Source organism: Bufo bufo, chromosome 7 (assembly GCF_905171765.1).
Source record: "Bufo bufo chromosome 7, aBufBuf1.1, whole genome shotgun sequence".
Classification (NCBI taxonomy): Eukaryota; Metazoa; Chordata; class Amphibia; order Anura; family Bufonidae; genus Bufo; species Bufo bufo.
Window position 1 is genome coordinate 153,044,971 of NC_053395.1, and position 22,904 is coordinate 153,067,874.

The 22,904-nt window shown below is 41.5% G+C and overlaps 1 protein-coding gene across 2 annotated transcripts in view; it reads left to right on the plus strand.

The window, feature by feature from the left end:
- ARMC8 (armadillo repeat containing 8) overlaps positions 1-15,451 on the plus strand; it is a 113,586-nt gene extending 98,135 nt beyond the window's left edge. For both annotated transcript variants that reach the window (XM_040441695.1, XM_040441696.1), the window contains 5 exons: positions 23-118; positions 3,114-3,209; positions 11,293-11,365; positions 13,051-13,144; positions 14,716-15,451. In XM_040441695.1, the coding sequence (XP_040297629.1) occupies positions 23-118; positions 3,114-3,209; positions 11,293-11,365; positions 13,051-13,144; positions 14,716-14,749 (393 nt within the window). In that variant the 3' untranslated portion in view covers positions 14,750-15,451. The remainder of the gene's footprint in view (positions 1-22; positions 119-3,113; positions 3,210-11,292; positions 11,366-13,050; positions 13,145-14,715) is intronic.
- Positions 15,452-22,904: the final 7,453 nt, after the last annotated feature.

A 22,904-nucleotide genomic window follows, 5' to 3' on the forward strand; every position in this document is an offset into this window, starting at 1 on the left:
TGCTTCCTTTCTGAACTTTCAGCATATAGACCAGATAATGAGCACACATGGGAAGCAGATAATGCAAGCAGTGACCTTCATTCTTGAAGGGGAGCATAATATAGAGGTCAAGGAACAGGTATGTCACCACAGCTTCCTAACAGCAGTACCCGTGCTACACTACATCTGATATTGATGACCTATCTGGAGGATAGGTCATCAATATCTGTCGTTTGGAAAAGCTCTGTGTGGTACAGAAGTTCTTCATGTTTTTCTATAGCCTTTAATGATGTCTACAATTCCACAGTGCATGTAGTAGCCCCCTCCATGTGTACAGTATTTTTGTAGTATTCAAGCTGGCCTCATCATCGTTCACTGACTTCATTAAGCAAACATATCAAATTGTTGAATTTAGTCAGAAGAGGTCTTTGTAACTGATATTAGGCCTCCTGTGTATCATAATAGTGGTATTCTATCTTTTATTTTAACGATATGTACATAATAATCAATCTGTCCGTCCTTCTTTTAATTTGATATGAAGAATCAAATAATTAATTATTAGCCTATTTAAAGGGTTTGTCCAGGGTTAAAATAAAAAGCTAGCCTAACAGCAGGTAGAGTGACGAAGTGAGAAATAACAATTGCCCCCAAATTCCTGATTCTGCATGGACCCTGACAGTCTTTGTATACTTTTAACATAATAACATACACTGCTCAAAAATAACACATCCTAGATCTGAATTAATTAAATATTCTTCTGAAATACTTTGTTCTTTACATAGTTGAATGTGCTGACAAGAAAATCACACAAAAATAAAAAAATGGAAATCAAATTTTTCAACCCATGGAGGTCTGGATTTGGAGTCGCACTCAAAATTTAAGTGGAAAAACACACTACAAGCTGATCCAACTTTGATGTAATGTCCTTAAAACAAGTCAAAATGAGGCTCAGTAGTGTGTGTGGCCTCCACGTGCCTGTATGACCTCCCTACAACGCCTGTGCATGCTCCTGATGAGGTGGCGGACGGTGTCCTGAGGGATCTCCTCCCAGACCTGAACTAAAGAATCTGCCAACTCCTGGACAGTCTGTGGTGCAACGTGATGTTGGTGGATAGAGCGAGACATGATGTCCCAGATGTGCTCAATTGGATTCAGGTCTGGGGAACAGGCAGGCCAGCCCATAGCATCAATGCCTTCGTCTTGCAGGAACTGCTGTCACACTCCAGCCACATGAGGTCTAGCATTGTCTTGCATTAGGAGGAACCCATGGCCAACCGCACCAGCATATGGTCTCACAAGGGGTCTGAGGATCTCATCTCGGTACCTAATGGCAGTCAGGCTACCTCTGGCGAGCACATGGAGGGCTGTGCGGCCCTCCAAAGAAATGCCACCCCACACCATTACTGACCCAATGCCAAACCGGTCATGCTGGAGGATGTTGCAGGCAGCAGAACGTTCTCCACGGCGTCTCCAGACTCTGTCACGTCTGTCACATGTGCTCAGTGTGAACTTGCTTTCATCTGTGAAGAGCACAGGGCGCCAGTGGCGAATTTGCCAATCTTGATGTTCTCTGGCAAATGCCAAACGTCCTGCACGGTGTTGGGCTGTAAGCACAACCCCCACCTGTGGACGTCGGGCCTTCATATCACCCTCATGGAGTCTGTTTCTGACCGTTTGAGCAGACACATGCACATTTGTGGCCTGCTGGAGGACATTTTGCAGGGCTCTGGCAGTGCTCCTCCTGTTCCTCCTTGCACAGAGGCGGAGGTAGCGGTCCTGCTGCTGGGTTGTTGCCCTCCTACGGCCTCCTCCACGTCTCCTGATGTACTGGCCTGTCTCCTGGTAGCGCCTCCATGCTCTGGACACTACACTGACAGACACAGCAAACCTTCTTGCCACAGCTCGCATTGATGTGCCATCCTGGATAATCTGCACTACCTGAGCCACTTGTGTGGGTTGGAGACTCCGTCTCATGCTACCACTAGAGTGAAAGCACCGCCAGCATTCAAAAGTGACCAAAACATCAGCCAGGAAGCATAGGAACTGAGAAGTGGTCTGTGGTCACCACCTGCAGAACCACTCCTTTATTGGGGGTGTCTTGCTAATTGCCTATAATTTCCACCTGTTGTCTATTCCATTTGCACAACAGCATGTGAAATTGATTGTCACTCAGTGTTGCTTCCTAAGTGGACAGTTTGATTTCACAGAAGTGTGATTGACTTACATTGTGTTGTTTAAGTGAGTTGAGTTACATTGTGTTGTTTAAGTGTTCCCTTCATTTTTTTGAGCAGTGTAGTTTATAAGGCTGAAAAAAAGACAGCCGGTTATCGAGCAAGTTGATCCAGAGGAAGGCAAAAAAAAAACAGTGAGGTAGAAGCCAATTTTCCTCACTTTAGGGGGAAAAAATTCCTTCCCGACTCCAATCAGGCAATCAGAATAACTCCCTGGATCAACGACCCCTCTCTAGTAGCTATAGCCTGTAATATCATTACGCTCCAGAAATACATCCAGGCCCCTCTTGAACTCTTTTAGTGAACTCACCATCACCACCTCCTCAGGCAGAGAGTTCCATAGTCTCACTGCTTTACCGTAAAGAATCCTCTTCTATGTTTGTGTACAAACCTTCTTTCCTCCAGACGCAGAGGATGTCCCCTCGTCACAGTCACAGTCCTGGGGATAAATAGATGATGGGAGAGATCTCTGTACTGTCCCCTGATTTATTTATACATAGTTATTAGATCTCCCCTCAGTCGTCTTATTTCTAAAGTGAATAACCCTAATGTTGATAACCTTTCAGGGTACTGTAGTCCATCCATTCCAGTTATTACTTTAGTTGCCCTTCTCTGAACCCTCTCCAGCTCTGCTATGTCTACCTTGTTCACAGGAGCCCAGAACTGTACACAGGACTCCATGTGTGGTCTGACTAGTGATTTTCAGCAACAATGATGTTCTATACATCCACAATCGTCCAGTCATTGGCCTCAGAGGTTATGTTTGCATGTATAGCACTAGACCGCTGAGGCCAGTTATTGGATTCAGCAGTCATATGGATGATACTGGCTGTTGTATTGCATTTTAACTCTATTGATGTGAATGGCAAAAGTGATTCCTCACCCATATTGTTTGTATTTCAGACACTGTGCATTCTTGCAAATATAGCAGATGGAACAACGGCTAAGGACCTAATTATGACAAATGATGATATCCTGCAGAAAATCAAGTATTATGTGGTGAGTAACAAACTTGTACAAGGCATAGGAGGTCACAACATTTATGGTCTCATTATTGTTCTATAATAAATAGCTTATAAACCGAAATCCACCAGGTCTCTTCTCATTTTCTCCCTATGCTCTTCTTACAGTATTACTTTACCATGTATGCTGCTTTATTATATAACTCTCAATAAATCACCCTGATATTTATAAGCAATTTATCTTCCATAATTTTCACCTCAAAATTGTTCTCTAACCCCAAAAGCAATTTTAATTATGACCTTGAAAGTGATTAGCATAAAGCTATTCATCCATTCAGTGGTGCTTTTTTCCAGTGCTGAGGCTCTCACCCCTATTATTTCCAGTCCCCTGTGGACTGGAAATGTGACATCCTGCCCGTTGTACACCACTGCAACCATTCACAGAACCCTCTATTCAAGTGCCAGTGAATATCCTCAGTATAGGTCATCAATATCTGATTTGGTGAGGGTCTGACACCTAACACCTCCGCCGCAGCTGTTTGAAGAGAAAGTGGCGCTCTATGCAAGCGCCGCTTCTTCATTACACTGCACTTCTGAGACAAAATATTGACTAGTACTCACTCCATTCACTTGAATTTGTAATTACACTATGCCACTGCTCCACACGAGACGATAGGCAGTCTAATGAAGAGGAAGCAGCGCTCACATGGAGCACCGCCTCCTCTTTAAAAAGCTGATCAGTGGGGTTGCCGGGTGTCTGGCCCCGCAGATCAGATATTGATGACCTATCCTGAGGATAGGTCATCAATAGAAATTGCTGCACAACCCCTTTAATGCTAATCAGCCCCATAGTTTAAGGGGTTGTCCGCTTTCTGATATTGATAACCCTTACTCAGGATAGGTCATCAATATCAGATATCCCAGCACCCCCACCAATCAGCATTTTGAAAAGACCACAGTGCTCATGCGAGTGCTGTGTTCTCTTCACCATTTACGTGTTCGCCGTCGGCATTGCAGCGGTGATGCAGTATAATTACAGCGCCTCCGTTTCTTTCACTTGAATGGGAAGGAGCAGTTGTAGTTAGGATAGGTCATTAATATTGGAAACCAGACAACTCTTAAAGTTGATTTAGGGGTGGGACCCCTTTACTTGTTAGCGCTTTGTTAAAGTTATGTACTGGAATTTATAGACAGACACTTTAACCGTATTATAACTATAGCTAGAATTCAAGGGGGCTGCCAAAAAGCTGTCACCCGTTTTCCACTATTGTTGGAACTACAGGGTCAAAGATCAAGATTTCTGTGATATTCTTATTTGTACCCTGACAACTACTCCATAACAAACAATATATTTTTGGTTCCTCATGATCAGACCCATATTTAGAAAACCCTTAACAATGATCTTCTCACTTTTATTTTCTTACTATATTTACTTGGTCCTTAATAATGAAACCATAAATTAGAACAAAGGGTGTAAAAAAATAACAATGACAAATTACTACAAATGATTTTGTATGCAGCTGATGCAGTGCCTTCATGTAACTAGACTTGATTCATTAAAATGAACTTGGGTTGTTGCTTCCATTTATAACACAAACTTGTACCAGATCTGTAGTAGACTTATAGTCCCAATGACCAATAACTTGTGGTTCCATCATTTTGAGATAACAAATAAGAATGCATGCTTCACTATCCTTCCCATTAAATCTGTGATGATGGCTCTGAACTTAGTGTCAGTGCAGATATGAGCATAGCCTAACCGTTATTCTACCTTCAATGAGCTTTGCTGCTGGGTAAGCAAATGGGGGAACAAAATGGGGGAACAAATAGCAGTGACCATTCTAGAATTTTTTTTGCTTCTTGGTAAAGGGAATTTTACCAGCGACCTTCCTATCCAACTGTTTACACACTGTAGTTCACCTTATTAAAATGCCAGTGTTATCCCCTTCACCCTCCACGACAGCAACCGACCATGAGATGATCCCTCTCCCACCAAGTAGTGGCAGGAAGCTTTACATCTTCTTCCTCAGTATCTTCCTGTCCCTTCAAGGTGGGAAGAGGAGCATCCAGATAACTGCGTTAGGGTCCTACCTTGGCCAAGTGGGTCTCACTTTTATATGCCCTCTGCCATGTTCCGGGTTCCATAACTTACAAGCACCAGTTGAGGGGGGTGGCAGTGGCAACTGGAAACTCTAGAGTCCTTCCAGTATGTAACTGCTGTGGGAAGCCTTAAGATTTTTTACCCCAGACATAAGGAACCAGAATGTTTAGATCATTTAGATAACAGAACTGTAGTCTTCAATATAAACTATCAAGGAGGGACCAGGAGAAAAATACTTCAATCCCAGGCAGACGAGATTTTTTTTTTGTTGGGCATAGCAAAATATAATACTTCAATCTACAATTTGCCTGAAGGGAACAGACAATGCAAAAGCAGATTATTTACTTTGAAAGTGGTTGAAGTGGATGGAGTATCAAGGAAGAAATATTCAACATTTTAGTTCAGAAATGGGGACTTCCACAAGTAGACTTTTTTGAATGTCAAGACAATACAAAGCTTCAAAAATACTTCTCTCTGGATCCAAGAGACAAGCTCACTGCAGGAATGGATGCGCTGATTATGCCATGGAAAAAGAGAAAGCCAAGGTCATTTTAATAACCCCAAATTGGTCCAAGAAATCCTGGTATCACCTTCTGGCCTCAATCAATATCTAAAATCCTTGGGTTATATCTTGGAGTCAGGATCTATTATCCAAGGGACAGATTTGTCATCCTAAAGTGCAAAGATTAAATCTGCCTGGATCCTGAAAGGGTACTCCTAGAGACAAAGGGCTTGTCAATTCCTCAAGACAGTTAACAACATTTTTACATTTTCAGTAAAACAGCCTTTTTTGACTATTAGGGATAAAATTTGGCCATTCATTCCTTCCTTCCTAAATTGGTGATGACTTTTATAGATTGGAAAATGTTCTTATTTCCTTTTGTAAAAATCATAAAACTGGGTCAGAAAACGTGTTTCATAAGTTAATGTCAGGAGGTGAGACAATTCAATAGTCTTTTCATCCAGTTTCTATTGAACAGGAAAGGCCTCAAAATCCTCTATTGCTAGATAAATAAAGTTAGCAATATATGAAAGTTAGCAATATACTGTATGAGCCCTATAGAACTATGGGGAAAGAGCCACCAGAAAGATTGAAAGCTCACACAACTAGAGCTATCAATAGTGTGGGCAGAGTGAGCATCGACCTCCATTGAGCAAATTTGTAGGGCTGTGACTTGGATCAGAGTAGAGATTGGTTCAAAATAAGATTTTTCCTATGGAAGAAAGGTGATAGTCCCACTATAAAGGTGGATTTAGACGAGCAGATAATCGCTACGATTCGAACCCAAGCGATGGAAGATGGACAAGAATCGTGGCATGTAAAGGTTTATAACTATTGAGCGATTTGACCAAAAACGCTTGTTCAACTTCTGTGAAATCGTTGTGGGGAGAAGTACAATCATCATAATGAATTGCGTTATGTAAATGTGCATTGTCTATGTTCTTGACGATAGAGAGCCCTTTTGTAGGCAGGCGTATCAACGAATATACTGTCGGGGAAAAAAACAAAATTTTACACAATAATACTTTCATTTAACTGCTAGTTGTCTGCTAGAACGTTCAGTTGTTGGTTGAACGTTCTACATTTACCTTAAATTGTTGTTGACATGGTAGATCTCATTGTCAGGTGCCGTCATGGAGGGTGAAGGCAAAATAAAAATTAGTCTTACCATTAATTCCTTTTTCACTAAAAGGAGGAGGTTCTTCCCATGGTCAGGTGCCATCATGAATTTTTCATGTTTTTTTTTTTTTCTTTATTTGATCCTAGGCTTTGTTCCTTAGTTATGATACTTTTTCTTAATGTGAAAATTAGGCCTTTGGTACAATGAGGGTGTCACCATTGTTCTTGGTGTACCCAAGCTCCACTCATTTCTGTGGCCAGCCTCTCCCTGGCTACTTTGAGTGGCGGGGCAAGGCAATGTCAAAGCAACCAGGGAGGGGCTGGCCACGGAAAAAGAGTGGAGCTTGGGTGCACCAAGAGCAATGGTAATGCCGTTATTGCACCAAATACCTAATTTGCATATTATGAGAATCATAACTCAGTAACCGAGCCTCGGATCAACAAAAGAAAAAAGCACTTTATTAAGGCTAACTACAGCTATGTATCTACATAAACAGTTGGATATGGAGGTCGCTGGTGACAGATTCCCTTTAATGTACCTTTATCGTAGTACAGTATAGTAACTTGAGTATTTCACACACATCTCTCATAGAACACTTTGGGTAAATTATGTTTATGACCGTACCAAATATGCAAAAAATATTTAAAACACCATTTAGAAATCAACGGCTATAAACACCTTTTGGGGCATTTTCTTATTGTATTTTACTCCTTTTCGACTAAAAACATGGTCTTTATAAATAATTTCAACAGTTTTTATTCTACAGCCTTCACTTTCAGTGTTATCTACAGACTCTCTGTTTTACATTGAATATGCCAGACAGCAGCTCTGACATCTCCGTGCATAGCATTTATCTTTGAATTCCTGACAGCTCATAAACACTCATTTAGGGCTGTATTACACTAACAGATTATCTGACAGATTTTCTAACCAATCATTGGTCAGATGGCCTATTACACACACACAGATATTTTCTTATACACATCAACTATTGATCTGATTGGAGTAATACAGCTGGTGTAATACAGCCCTTAACCCATATTCTTATCAAACAGGGCTTAGCTATAATAAGTGTTTATAAGCTGTCAAAAGTTCAGAGATGAGGGCTTCAGGAAGAGACGACAGAGCAGGTCTCTGATGGGATTCACTGTGAAGGAAGAGCCTGCCAATCGGCAAATAAACAGCTGTACAGGAAAAGCTGTTTCAAATATTTTATAAAGACCAATTGAAAAAAATATTTTTAGCCCAAAATTAGTCAAATGCAATAATTTTTTTTAAATTGCCCCAAAGGTGTTTAACCACCTCCGGACCGCTGGAGGTGGTTGCAAAAAAGTGTCACACATCTGGTATCTCCGTACTCAGGAGAAGTTGGGGAATGTGTTTTGGGGTGTCATTTTACATATACCCATGCTGGGTGAGAGAAATATCTTGGCAAAAGACAACTTTTCCCATTTTTTTATACAAAGTTGGCATTTGACCAAGATATTTATCTCACCCAGCATGGGTATATGTAAAATGACACCCCAAAACACATTCCTCAACTTCTCCTGAATACAGAGATACCAGATGTGTGACACTTTTTTGCAGCCTAGGTGGGCAAAGGGGCCCATATTCCAAAGAGCACCTTTCGGATTTCACAGGTCATTTTTTACAGAATTTGATTTCAAACTCCTTACCACACATTTGGGCCCCTAGAATGCCAGGGCAGTATAACTACCCCACAAGTGACCCCATTTTGGAAAGAAGAGACCCCAAGGTATTTCGTGATGGGCATAGTGAGTTCATAGAACTTTTTATTTTTTGTCACAAGTTAGTGGAATATGAGACTTTGTAAGAAAAAAAATCATAATTTTCCGCTAACTTGTGACAAAAAATAAAAAGTTCTATGAACTCACTATGCCCATCAGCGAATACCTTAGGGTGTGTACTTTCCGAAATGGGGTCATTTGTGGGGTGTTTGTACTGTCTGGGCATTGTAGAACCTCAGGAAACATGACAGGTGCTCAGAAAGTCAGAGCTGCTTCAAAAAGCGGAAATTCACATTTTTGTACCATAGTTTGTAAACGCTATAACTTTTACCCAAACCATTTTTTTTTTACCCAAACATTTTTTTTAATCAAAGACATGTAGAACAATAAATTTAGAGCAAAATTTATATATGGATCTCGTTTTTTTTTTGCAAAATTTTACAACTGAAAGTGAAAAATGTCATTTTTTTGCAAAAAAATCGTTAAATTTCGATTAATAACAAAAAAAGTAAAAATGTCAGCAGCAATGAAATACCACCAAATGAAAGCTCTATTAGTGAGAAGAAAAGGAGGTAAAATTCATTTGGGTGGTAAGTTGCATGACCGATCAATAAACGGTGAAAGTAGTGTAGTTTAGAAGTGTAAAAAGTGGCCTGGTCTTTCAGGGTGTTTAAGCACTGGGGGCTGAGGTGGTTAAGGCTACTTTCACACTTGCGTTAGGTGCGGATCCGTCTGGTATCTGCACAGACGGATCCACAACTATAAATGCAAACAATGGTATCCGTTCAGTGCGGATCCGTCTGCATAACAGCTTTTTCAGATCTGAGTTTTCACGATCTCTTACAGGGGGCTGTGATCCGCACAATTAACCCCTCAGGTGCTGCACCTGAGGGGTTAATTGTGCGGATCTCAGCTCCATGATCGGGTGCTACCAGGCAGCAGGGGCCAGACCCCCCTCCCTCCCCAGTATTAAAAGCATTGGTGGCCAGTGCGCCCCCCCCCCTCCCTCTCTCCCCAGTATTAAAAGCATTGGTGGCAGTGGCCACAGGCTAACAACCCCCCTCCCCCCCCTCCCATCATTGGTGGCAGCGAAGCGGCATTTCCGATCGGAGTCCCAGTTTAATCGCTGGGGCTCCGACCGGTTACCATGGCAGCCAGGACGCTACTGCAGTCCTGGCTGCCATGGTTACTTAGTTTATACTTACCTGCGCTAATTAACCATGGCAGCCAGGACTGCAGTAGCGTCCTGGCTGCCATGGTAACTGATCGGAGCCCCAGCAATTAAACTGGGACTCCGATCAGAAATGCCACTCCGCTGCCACCAATGATTGGGGGGGGTTGTTAGCCTGTGGCCACTGCCACCAATGCTTTTAATACTGGGGAGGGAGGGGGGGGTGCCGCACTGGCCACCAATGCTTTTAATACTGGGGAGGGAGGGGGGGGGGGCAGCACTGGCAACCAATGCTTTAAATACTAGGGAGGGAGGGGGGCCGCACTGGCCACCAATGCTTTAAATACTAGGGAGGGAGGGGGGCCGCACTGGCCACCAATGCTTTAAATACTAGGGAGGGAGGGGGGCCGCACTGGCCACCAATGCTTTAAATACTAGGGAGGGAGGGGGGCCGCACTGGCCACCAATGCTTTTAATACTGGGGAGGGAGGGGGGTCTGGCCCCTGCTGCCTGGCAGCCCCCGATCAGGGGGCTGAGATCCGCACAATTAACCCCTCAGGTGCGGCACCTGAGGGGTTAATTGTGCGGATCACAGCCCTCTGTAAGAGATCGGGTGCTGCCAAGCAGCAGGGGGCAGTTATTTACACAGTTCTTAGTATATTCTAACTTGAAGCGTCCCCATCACTATGGGAACGCCTCTGTGTTAGAATATACTGTCGGATCTGAGTTTTCATGATTTAACTCAAATCCGATGGTATATTCTAACATAGAGGCGTTCCTATGGTGATGGGGACGCTTCAAGTTAAAATATACCATCGGATTGGAGAAAACTCTGATCCGATGGTATATTAATAGGGACTCTTGACTTTACATTGAAAGTCAATGGGGGACGGATCCGTTTGCAATTGCACCATATTTTGTCAACGTCAAACGGATCTGTCCCCATTGACTTGCATTGTAAGTCAGGACGGATCCTTTTGCCTCCGCACGGCCAGGCGGACACCAAAACGCTGCAGAGCGGAATGGAGGCGGAACGGAGCCAAACTGATCCTTATCCATTCAGAATGCATTGGGGATGAACGGATCCGTTCGGGGCCGGTTGTGAGAGCCTTCAAACGGATCTCACAAGCGGAACCCCAAACGCAAGTGTGAAAGTAACCTAAAGCCGTTTTAGTAAGTTTTCTGATTTTTTTCCCCAAGAGCATAAAATTACATAGTTACATCGTTAATACGGTTAAAAAAAAAGCCATAAGTCCATCAAGTTCAACCAAGGGATATGAGAAATGAAAAACAATAGACTGACATTTGTTTGGGTGGTGTTTTCGTTAGATGAGAGTATTTGATTTGTACTTTGTCTTAACCTCTGATTTATGTGCAGTTCTCTGCCGATTCTTGTGACATTTGCCCACTTTAAGCTCAAAATGAGAGTTTGTCAGAGCATATAGCTGATATCTTGATATTTTGTTCCCTTTTCACAGGGTCATTCCAACCTGAAGCTGCAGCTGGCTGCTATGTTCTGCATAGCAAACCTCACGTGGAATGAAGAGGAAGGTACATATACCATAGCTTCTGACTTAAAGGGAACCTCTCATCAGCTTTATGCTGACCTCACTGAGGGCAGCATAAAATAGTGATAGAAATGCTGCTGTCAGCGGTGTGTCACTCATGAGCTAAAAGTAAGAGGTTGCTGAGAACCAGCATCATAATCATTGCAGAACATGTCTGGAAAAAGAGTCAAATCTACCTGAGAAGAGTCCTGGTTATTAATAATCTCCTGCTCTCCCCCATCTGCTGATGATTGGCAGTTCTCTCCTAGAGAGAAAGGGAGAAAACTAGGTAGAAGAAAGACTGTCAGTCATCAGCAGGTGGGCAGGAGAGCAGGAAGTCATGAATAACCAGGACTCTCTCAGGTGGCCGAGACTCTTTTCCAGGCCCAGTCTGCAATGATTGGGATGTTTGTTCACGGCAACCAACATACTTTTAAATGACAGACCGCTGAAATCAACTCACCCGTCTCTATTTTATTCTGCTGTTAGTATGGGCAGCACAAAGGTGATGACAGGTTCCCTTTTAAATAATACCTTTGTGAACTAAAATAGCGCTTTTTGAGCTAATGAGTTTTTTATTGTCCTAGTATTATTTTAGCCAACTGTTCTAAAATAGCTAAGTAGTTTTGAAAAAAGACACAGATCCAAAAATATATGGCATTGTGTTTTTGCTGTCATTAGGACTAGAGATGAGCGAATAGATTCTAATGAATCAAATTTGATCATAATCGGCCATCTGGAGCATCGAGGTGCTGACACCACTGCTCAATAGACTCCCCTTGATTGACATCTCACCTGGCCCTGCCAATGTTGTGGCGGCTCCTGAGCAGCACTGATACCAACTGTACATGTGCCGCTGACAGCTGGGTACACCTGGGAGTGTGCAACAATTTAAATCATTGTTCAATTATAGGGACCTACAGTCTGTATGTAGTCCCATGTACAATAACTTGGTATAAGGGGTCATGCACACAAACGTACTTTTTTTCCCTGTGACTGTTCCGGTTTTTATTGCGGCCTGTATGCAGAACCATTCACTTCAATGGATCGCACAAGAAACGGAAATAACTCGGTGTACATTCCGTGTCCACATGGCCATTCCGCAAAAAAATAGAACATGCTCTATTATTGTCCGCATTATGGACAAGGATAGGACTGTTCTATTAGGAGCCAGCCGTTCCGCAAAATGTGGAATGTACTTGGCCGGTATCCATGTTTTGCGGAACTGCAATTTGCGGACCACAAAACATTCAACGGTCATTTGCATCAGCCCTAAGTGTCCGTGCCCTGTATAAGTTACATATGTAGTAGGAAATTTGTCTTGCGGCACTCATTCTCACAGACAAATTTCCAAACCTGAGTAGTTAGTATCTCTCCAACAAAACACAATGCTTGCTGGTAAAAATGCTGTTATAATGCAGATAGCATGGAAAGTCTGACAGAATAGCCTGTGTTGCATGTGTGGGTGTCTGAAATGTATAGAGATGTACTAATTGATGGCTGTCCAAGAAGAGACAAAAAAGCTAATGGCAACTGAAAGTTCACCAGACTCCACCTATATAAGTCTGATATTGCTTTGACATGTCTGATGTTAATGATTATTTAATTCTGCCTATGATTTGGTTATCAAGACCCCAGAAATGTGCAACAATATCTGCTGATATCTCATTTGTTTTCTTACATTGGAAGGTTCACAAGAGCGACAAGACAAGCTTCGTGAAATCGGAATTGTTGAAATCCTTCACAAGTTGAGTCAGTCAACCGATCCAAACCTCTGTGATAAGTAAGTGACTCTTGCATAGTCAAGCTGTCCAAGCATTACATAGATGGCCTTCATGCAATGCTAGATGTTATACAAAGGTTTTTTGTCATGGAGGCCAAAAAAGTATGTGTCAGTTCACCAGTTTTATCACCTGTATAGTAGAAAGTACAGCACACTGCACTTTCCTGTACAGAGGACCCCCACAAAAAAAGTATATTGTAATAAATGTCATTGTAGGGCATCCATCACACTTATAGGGAATCTGTCACTAAACTAGTAACAGATTCCCTTAGCAAAACGCTTTCTTTAATTAACCCAGTCGTTCTATTAAAATCTAGTATTGAACAGTTCTAGCACTGGAGCTGTTCAGTACTGAGCTAGATCCAATGAGCCCTGATATTCATGAAGACCCGGCTTTCCCAGTGCCAGAGCTATTCAATACACAGCTCAATCCAATGTGTCCTGATATTCATGAAGACCCGGCTCTCCCGGTGCCAGAGCTATTCAATACGCAGCTCAATCCAATGTGTCCTGATATTCATGAGGACCCGGCTCTCCCAGTGCCAGAGCTATTCAATACACAGCTCAATCCAATGTGTCCTGATATTCATGAAGACCCGGCTCTCCAGGCTCTGGAGCGCTTGAATACGAGATTTTAGCAGAAGTGAACCAGAGTTTTTCTAAGGGGAGGTGTTACTAGTTTGTTCTCCCCTTAGTTATGGAAGCAAAAAAAGTCTGACAGATTAGTAGCGCATTACCTCAGCCACGAACATTGCGCAAAGCCTAATATACACTCCATCTAATCATTGCGCCTTCAACATGGTTGCCAGATTGACAGAAATGGCCAACAAAGTGATACACAGTACTCCTCCTTCCTGCCCTTAATTTGGTGTTTTTTGTAGGCAAGTTAGGTTGGTGAGCTCAGAAAACGGCACTATATTACTCTTGCTGCCTTTGAGGCTTTGAACCGACTTTTATACTGATGACCTGATAGGTCATCAGTATCTGATCGGTGGGGGTCTGACACCGAAAACCCGCCCTGATCAGCTGTTCGAGAAGGCCTCGGCACTTGCAGCTTAGCTTAGGCCATGTGACATAACATTTATCGGCCACGTGGCCTCCTAGGCGCAGCTCAGCCCCATTGACGTGAATAGGGCTGAGCTGCTATACCAAGCTTAGTTGCTGTACAATGTACGACCCTGTGCTTAGTGAGCTGCGAGAATGCTGCGGCGCTACTGTAAGTACCGGTGTCTTCTCAAACAGCTGATCGTCAGGGGTCCCAAGTGTCGGACCACCACCTATTAGATACTGATGACCTATTAGTATAAAAGTCTTGGAAAACCCTTTAAAGTGTAGAACCCATAGACAGAGAGGTCCAGTACAATTACAATAATCTAGCACTCAGTAGGATTATAAAGAATGATCAGAATTCTTTTATTTAAGTCCTGTATCAGGATGCTCAGTATTGTTGATTGCCTTTATACACATTAATGCAGCTAATCTGTTGAGCACACATCAGTCAGGAGAAGCTAAGTCTTGTGCCGTTTTGGATGAACTTGATGTAAAATGTCATTTTCCCTTCTCTTTCTTAGGGCAAAAACGGCACTGCAGCAATACTTTGCATGATCTTGGAAAAGAAACTTCTCTGTTTTACTACTACTTCCATCACCTCCTTTTCACTTCTCCACCTATGAATGTCTCTAGTGCACACAGTCACCTTGGACTGCTCTATGCAGCATGTAAAGCGGAAATGAGCTGCCTCAGAAGAATGGACTACTTTATAAATAGCAGCCCTGCCCCAGATGGGTTATTAGTATTAATTTCCTTTTTGTTTTTTATTTCACCTTTTGGGATTTTCTGAGCTACTATGGATTTTTAATGCTGTTGCTGAAATCTCTTTGTGTGCGTGGCTAAATACCTCAACTTTTTAGTTTCCTTCCTCTACTTGCACACCTCTTGAGACTTAAGACACAAGAACGTGGAACCCTCCCATCATTTTTCTTTTTCTCGATAATTTACCAGGCCAGAGAATTTGCTGTACAAAAAAAAAAAAAAACTTTTAAGTTCGATGCGGTTTGTAAAATGTTATTTAATAAAAATATATGTAAAAATATAAATATATATATATAAATATATACATGCACAGACGTGCAGGACAATAAGTGCCCCTAAAGTTTGTGTTAAATTTTTGAGCGTACAGATATTTGTAAGTAAACTATATGCATTTCTGACGTGAGTCTTTGTATATATTTTTGGTTTTCTACAGATAAATGGGTGACTGTTTGCCTGTTGAATCAAAGCTGAATTCATTAAAAAAAAATTCTTAAGGTCTTTTTTTTTTATGATTTTTTTTTTCGAGCTTGTCAGAATTGATGAATCGGTCCTGTGCTAGTTATAGTTTGTATGTAACAGGGCATAATTATTTGCCATTTCACAACGTATCATTATTGACGTGCTTTCTGTGATTTATGCCGCCTTGCAGTAATGTTGAAACGAGCCATTCTAAAATGGCCACAACCATCACTAGAGGCCAAATTTAACAGTTGAATCTTTAGGCCTCATTCAGACAGCTGTATGAATGAGTCCACATCCGTTCCATTGTGTGGAATCATTCAGTTCAATGGGGCCACAAGATGCATCTGTGGTTCCGTTCAGCGGCCCCTCAAAAAAAGATAGAGCATGTCCTATTGTCCGCAATCACTGACAAGATTAGGCATTTTCTATTACAAGTGCGGTCTGCAAATTGCGGAACGCACACGGCCGGTTTCCATGTTTTGCAGATTCGCAAGAACACCACGGTCTGGTAAATCCGCCCTTAGTCTCACATTTTAATCTCGTGATGTTTTGTGTCTAGCCGCCATTTCATACATTGCTCACCTTGAGTTTCATGGTTCATGAATATAGCCTAACCACCTGAACTATTTACACAGGCGAGGAGAGAAGATAAAGATGGGCAAAACGTACAAGTGTGCAAAGTAATGCCGTTGTTTAGGGCCAGGTCCTGGTCTGCGAACTACTGGGTGACATAAGGTCAGGTTCGTATGTGGTGGAAACCTGTGCAGATTTCAGGGCATGCTGCAGACTTCCATGCTTTGATAGGTCTATTCCGCTATTAATTCTGTGGGAAAATGTTTATTACAAGTGAATGTGGCCCAGAAGGACGAATACACTTACAACTATTATTACTTAGTTTTGTTGGTTATGCAGTCTTTTATTATCTATCTGCAGCAGATACATTTCTGCATCCGTAATCCTTATATTATCTCACTGTACTGTAATGGTCAGGTTGCCTGAAGCAATACATTCTGAGGGGCATTGAATGTGATCATGGAGTCTCAGCATTATTTGGATAGAGCCCTTTAACCCTTTCACTGTCGAGGACATTTGTAATATGTATAATGAGGGCAGCAGACCCATTGTGTTCAGTGGTGTGTCAGTGCTCTGATAGTAGTTAGTACTTTTAGAGGGCAGAACGGCCAAAGCCTGCAGTGAGCCGGTACTGTGGGAGTGATGAGTCCAATACATCTCAGTGCTGCGGACCGTCATTACAGCAGAGAAAGACCATTGAACTCAGCGGGTCTGCTGCTACATTACACTGCCCTCAGTGAGGACAGCATAGTGCAGCTGACAGGCTCTCTTTAAAAATCAGTGAGGGCAGCATAGTGCAGCTGAGGTGCAGAGGCACTGACCGAAATCCCACAGAAGCGCTTCGTAGTGCTTCCATGGGCTTCCAAGCCATATCTTGCGGATTGTGGACCTATTCAAGTCAATGGGTTGTATGTGGTCCGCAATACAGGGAGTGCAGAATTATTAGGCAAGTTGTATTTTTGAGGATTCATTTTATTATTGAACAACAACCATGTTTTCAATGAACCCAAAAAACTCATTAATATCAAAGCTGAATATTTTTGGAAGTAGTTTTTAGTTTGTTTTTAGTTTTAGCTATTTTAGGGGGATATCTGTGTGTGCAGGTGACTATTACTGTGCATAATTATTAGGCAACTTAACAAAAAACAAATATATACCCATTTCAATTATTTATTTTTACCAGTGAAACCAATATAACATCTCAACATTCACAAATATACATTTCTGACATTCAAAAACAAAACAAAAAGAAATCAGTGACCAATATAGCCACCTTTCTTTGCAAGGACACTCAAAAGCCTGCCATCCATGGATTCTGTCAGTGTTTTGATCTGTTCACCATCAACATTGCGTGCAGCAGCAACCACAGCCTCCCAGACACTGTTCAGAGAGGTGTACTGTTTTCCCTCCTTGTAAATCTCACATTTGATGATGGACCACAGGTTCTCAATGGGGTTCAGATCAGGTGAACAAGGAGGCCATGTCATTAGATTTTCTTCTTTTATACCCTTTCTTGCCAGCCACGCTGTGGAGTACTTGGACGCGTGTGATGGAGCATTGTCCTGCATGAAAATCATGTTTTTCTTGAAGGATGCAGACTTCTTCCTGTACCACTGCTTGAAGAAGGTGTCTTCCAAAAACTGGCAGTAGGACTGGGAGTTGAGCTTGACTCCATCCTCAACCCGAAAAGGCTCCACAAGCTCATCTTTGATGATACCAGCCCAAACCAGTACTCCACCTCCACCTTGCTGGCGTCTGAGTCGGACTGGAGCTCTCTGCCCTTTACAAATCCAGCCACGGGCCCATCCATCTGGCCCATCAAGACTCACTTTCATTTCATCAGTCCATAAAACCTTAGAAAAATCAGTCTTGAGATATTTCTTGGCCCAGTCTTGACGTTTCAGCTTGTGTGTCTTGTTCAGTGGTGGTCGTCTTTCAGCCTTTCTTACCTTGGCCATGTCTCTGAGTATTGCACACCTTGTGCTTTTGGGCACTCCAGTGATGTTGCAGCTCTGAAATATGGCCAAACTGGTGGCAAGTGGCATCTTGGCAGCTGCACGCTTGACTTTTCTCAGTTCATGGGCAGTTATTTTGCGCCTTGGTTTTTCCACACGCTTCTTGCGACCCTGTTGACTATTTTGAATGAAACGCTTGATTGTTCGATGATCACGCTTCAGAAGCTTTGCAATTTTAAGAGTGCTGCATCCCTCTGCAAGATATCTCACTATTTTTGACTTTTCTGAGCCTGTCAAGTCCTTCTTTTGACCCATTTTGCCAAAGGAAAGGAAGTTGCCTAATAATTATGCACACCTAATATAGGGTGTTGATGTCATTAGACCACACCCCTTCTCATTACAGAGATGCACATCACCAAATATGCTTAATTGGTAGTAGGCTTTCGAGCCTATACAGCTTGGAGTAAGACAACATGCAAAAAGAGGATGATGTGGTCAAAATACTCATTTGCCTAATAATTCTGCACGCAGTGTACAGCACGGGGCACACACGTGTAAATCTGACATGCCATGTGATAATAACTCTGGAATGCTTTTACGTATCCAAGCCATTCTGAGATTGTTTTCTTATGACACATTGTACTTCATGTTAGTGGTAAATTTGAGTCAATATGTTTTACCTTTTATTTATGAAAAACAAATCCAAAATTTACAGAAAATTTTGAAAAATTCACAATTTTTGAAATCTGAATTTCTCTGATACCTCATAAAATAGTTATTACTTTACATTCCCCATATGTCTTCTTTATGTTTGCATCATTTTGCTAATGTAATTTTATTTTTTTAAGATGTGAGAAAGCTTAGAATTTTACAAGCAAGTCTTAAACTTTTTAAGAAAGTTTCCAAAACCCACTTTAAGGACCAGCTCAATTATGAAGTCACTTTGTGGGGCTTACATAGTAGAAACCACCCATAAATAACCCAATTTTAGAAACTACACCCCTCAAGTTATTCAAAACAGTTTTTTACAAACTTTGTCTACCCTTTAGGTGTTCTACAAGAATTAAAGGAAAATGGAGGTGAAATTTCAAAATTTCACTTTTTTTTTGCAGATTTTCCAATTTAATTAATTTTTTCTGTAACACCTCAAGGGTTAACAGCCAAACAAAACTCAATATTTATTACCTTGATTCTGCAGTTTACAGAAATACCCCGTATGTGGTCGTAAACTGCTGTATAGACACAACGCAGGACTCAGATGGAAAAGAGCACCATATTGTAGGCTCCCCTACAGTACAAACTCCCATAAAGTAACCCCATTTTGGAAACTGCAGGATAAGGTGACAGTTTTATTGGTACTATTTTGGGGTACAAATAATTTTTTGATCACTTAATATTATGCTTTTTGTGAGGCAAGGTTAACCCAAAAATGGCACAGTTTTTTTTTTTTTTACTGTATTTGCCAGGATCAGTCATGTTTTATTTTTATAGAGCAGCTCGTTATGGACGCGATACCAAATATGTATATTTTTATTTTTTTGTTTCGTAAAAAAGCATTTTTGAAAGAAAAAACAACACGTTTTTGTGTCTCAATTTTTAGAAAGCCATATTTTTTAAAATTTTTCTGATAATCAGGGCTCGTTTTTTGCGGGAAGAGCTGACTTTTTTTATTGGTACAATTTTTGGGTAGGGCATGTGATATTTTTTTTTTATAGAGCAAGTTGTTACGGACGCAGCAATACCTAATATATTTTTAATTTTTGTTAAGTTTTACACAGTAAAAGCATTTTTGAAAATACATCTTTTGATCACTACATCTTGAGTACCGGAGGTTGCTGACCCCTGACCTAGACTATACAGGTGCATCTCAATAAATTAGAATATCATCAAAAAATTCATTAATTTCAATAATTCAGTTAAAAAAATTAAACTCCTATATAGATTCATTACACACAGTGATCTATTTCAAGAATTTATTTCTTTAATTGATGATTATGGCTTACAGCTAATGAAACCCCAAATTTTAGTATCTCAGAAAATTTGATTATATAGAACCAATTTAAAAAATGATTTTTAATACAGAAATGTTGAAATACTGAAAAGTATGGACAGTATATGCATTTAATACTTGGTCAGAGCTCCTTTTGCATAAATTACTGCATCAATGCAGCGTGGCAAGGAGACGATCAGCCTGTGGCGCTGCTGAGGTATTATGGAAGCCCAGGTGCTTTGATAGCAGCCTTCAGGTCGTCTGCATTGTTGGGTCTGGTGTCTCTCATCTACCGGTTCCTCTTGCTAATACCCCATAGAATCTCTATGGAGTTTAGGTCAGGCGAGTTTGCTAGCCAATGAAGGACACTGATACAGTGGTTATTAAACCAGGTATTGGTACTTTCAGCAGTGTGAACTGGTGCCAAGTTCTGCTCAGGGTTGCGAACCATCCATAAATTTCTGAACAGTCTGTAAAAATATGCAAAAAAAATAAATGGATATGTCCATGATTTTCTTGATGCTGGTGGTTTATGACTATATTATTTTGGTGGTAATTATCGTAATTTGACACTCCCAGTAAATGCTGGTACCAACTAATTATCAGTATATTGAGCTATGGAAATGTATTACTTATAATCTATATATTTAATTATGGTTTTCCAATTTGTCCATAAAAAAATGTGTGATTTTGGGATGAGGCTTTCACATGTTTTTGTTGTCAGGTTTTGAGATCCGGCATGGGATCTCAAAACCACAGCAAAAATGCAGCAGTTTGAATAATACAACTGGCTGCATCCATTCAGAACGGATCCGGTTGTATTATATTGAAAATGAACATGCTGGATCTGGCACCATTGATTTACATGGATTTTGGTCCCGGATCTGGAACGTTCAGTTTCTGTCCTGGTTTGTTCAGTTTTGACCCATTAACAATGAATGGGGACAAAACTGAAGTGTTTTCCAACGGTTTTGAGATCCTATGCCAGATCTCAAAACCGTAAAGGAAAATGCAGCTGTGAATGTAGCTTAAGTTATCCATAAAAAAAGAAAAATTCTGGTTGGCAACCCTAGTCCTGCTGTAAAATGAAGCTGGCATCTCCATAAAGTTTGTCAGCAGAGGGAAGCATGAAGTTCTCAAAAACATTTCCTAGTAGATGTCTGCTCTGACTTTGGACTTGATATAACACAGTGGATCAACACCAGCACATGACATGGCTCCCCAAACCATCACTGACTGTTGAAACTTTACACTGGGCTTCAGCAACTTGGATTCTGTGCCTCTCCCCTCTTCCTCCAGACTCTAGGACCTTGATTTCCAAATGAAAACAGGATTTTGGACCACTGAGCAACAGTCCAGTCTTTTTTCTCCTTAGCCCAGATAAGCCCTGATGTTCTCATGAGTGGCTTGACACAAGGAATGCGAGACTTGTAGCCCCTGTCTTGAATATGACTGACTCCAGCTGCAGTCCACTCCTCGTGTATCTCCTCCAAATTCTTAGCCTTTTCTTGACAATCCTTTCAAGGCTGTGGGTATCCCTGTTGCTTGTGCACCTTTTTCTACCACACATTTTCCTTCCACTCAACTCTCCATTAATATGTTTGGATATTGCACTCCGTAAATAGCCCGCTACTTTAGCAATGACTTTTTGTGGCTTACCTTCCATGTGGAGGGTGTCAAAGACTGTCTTTTGGACAACTGTCGAGTCAGCAGTTTTCCCCATGATTGAGTAGTCTTCTGAACCAGACTGAGGGACCATTTAAAGGCTTAGGAAACCATTGCAGGTGTTTGTGCTGATTAGTTGATTAGAGTGTGACACGATGAGTCTACAATATTGAGCAAATTCACAATATTCTAATTGGGTTTCCATTAGCTGTAAGCCATAATCATCAATATTCAAAGAAATAAACGCTTGAAGTAGATCACCCTGTGTGTAATGAATCTATATATGTTTCACTTTTTGAATTGAATTACTGAAATAAACTTTTCGATGATATTCTAATTTATTGAGGTGCACCTGTAAGGACTAGCTTAGAATCTTAGCTTTCAATTCACACACTATTCTTATCCCAGTCTGTATCAGATTTTTATATAAACCCATGTGACAGCTTCTGTAACCACCATGAACAATCATGTTCAACTATTTCCACAAAGAAAAAATAAATCTGTGTGAGGGAATTTAACTCATTAGTGGCTATAGAGTAGGGTTTGATATGCGACCAGTGTTCCTATATGGGGAATGGGAAATTATATGCATATTGTCTGCTTTCATGAACACCTGTGCCAGTAAATGTAGAAGTGTAGTATGTATGAACAGTTTGTATGTATTTTTTTTATATAAGTTGGTGTCTCAGTAACCATTCTAGTCACAAACCTAAACTTTTGGCCAATTTGTGGTGAAACGCAAGGTAAGGACGCATTCACACGACCGCGCCCGTGTGCATTCTGCGATTTGCGGAAGGGAACTGGCAGCCCATTGTAGAAATGTAATTGCGGACAAGAATAGGAATTGCTCTATCTTTTTGCGGGGCCGTGGGAAGAGAACAACGGATGCGGACAGCACATGATGTGCTCTCTGCATCTTTTGCAGCCCCATTGAAATATTGCAGAATGGATGCGGACCCATTCATATGGTCATGTGAATGAGCCCTATGGGTAAGGCCTCATATGGATTTGGCTTCGGATATCATCCTCTGCATTGCACAGGGTGAAATCCGCAGCATGAATTGACATGCGGCAGATTTAAAATCTAGACCAGTGGTCCCCAACCCAGGACCAGGCCCTGGATGATTGTTTGCCGGCCGCGGCAATACAGACAAGGAGAAATGCAGGAGCTGGCAATCTACATACCAGTATGACAATCCGTCAGGCAGGTGCTCCCAGCCAATCCCAGTGCTTCTTTCATGTACACCTGATGTGACAGCAGCTATAACAGGCCCGCTGATTGGTTAGTGGTAAGACAAATGCT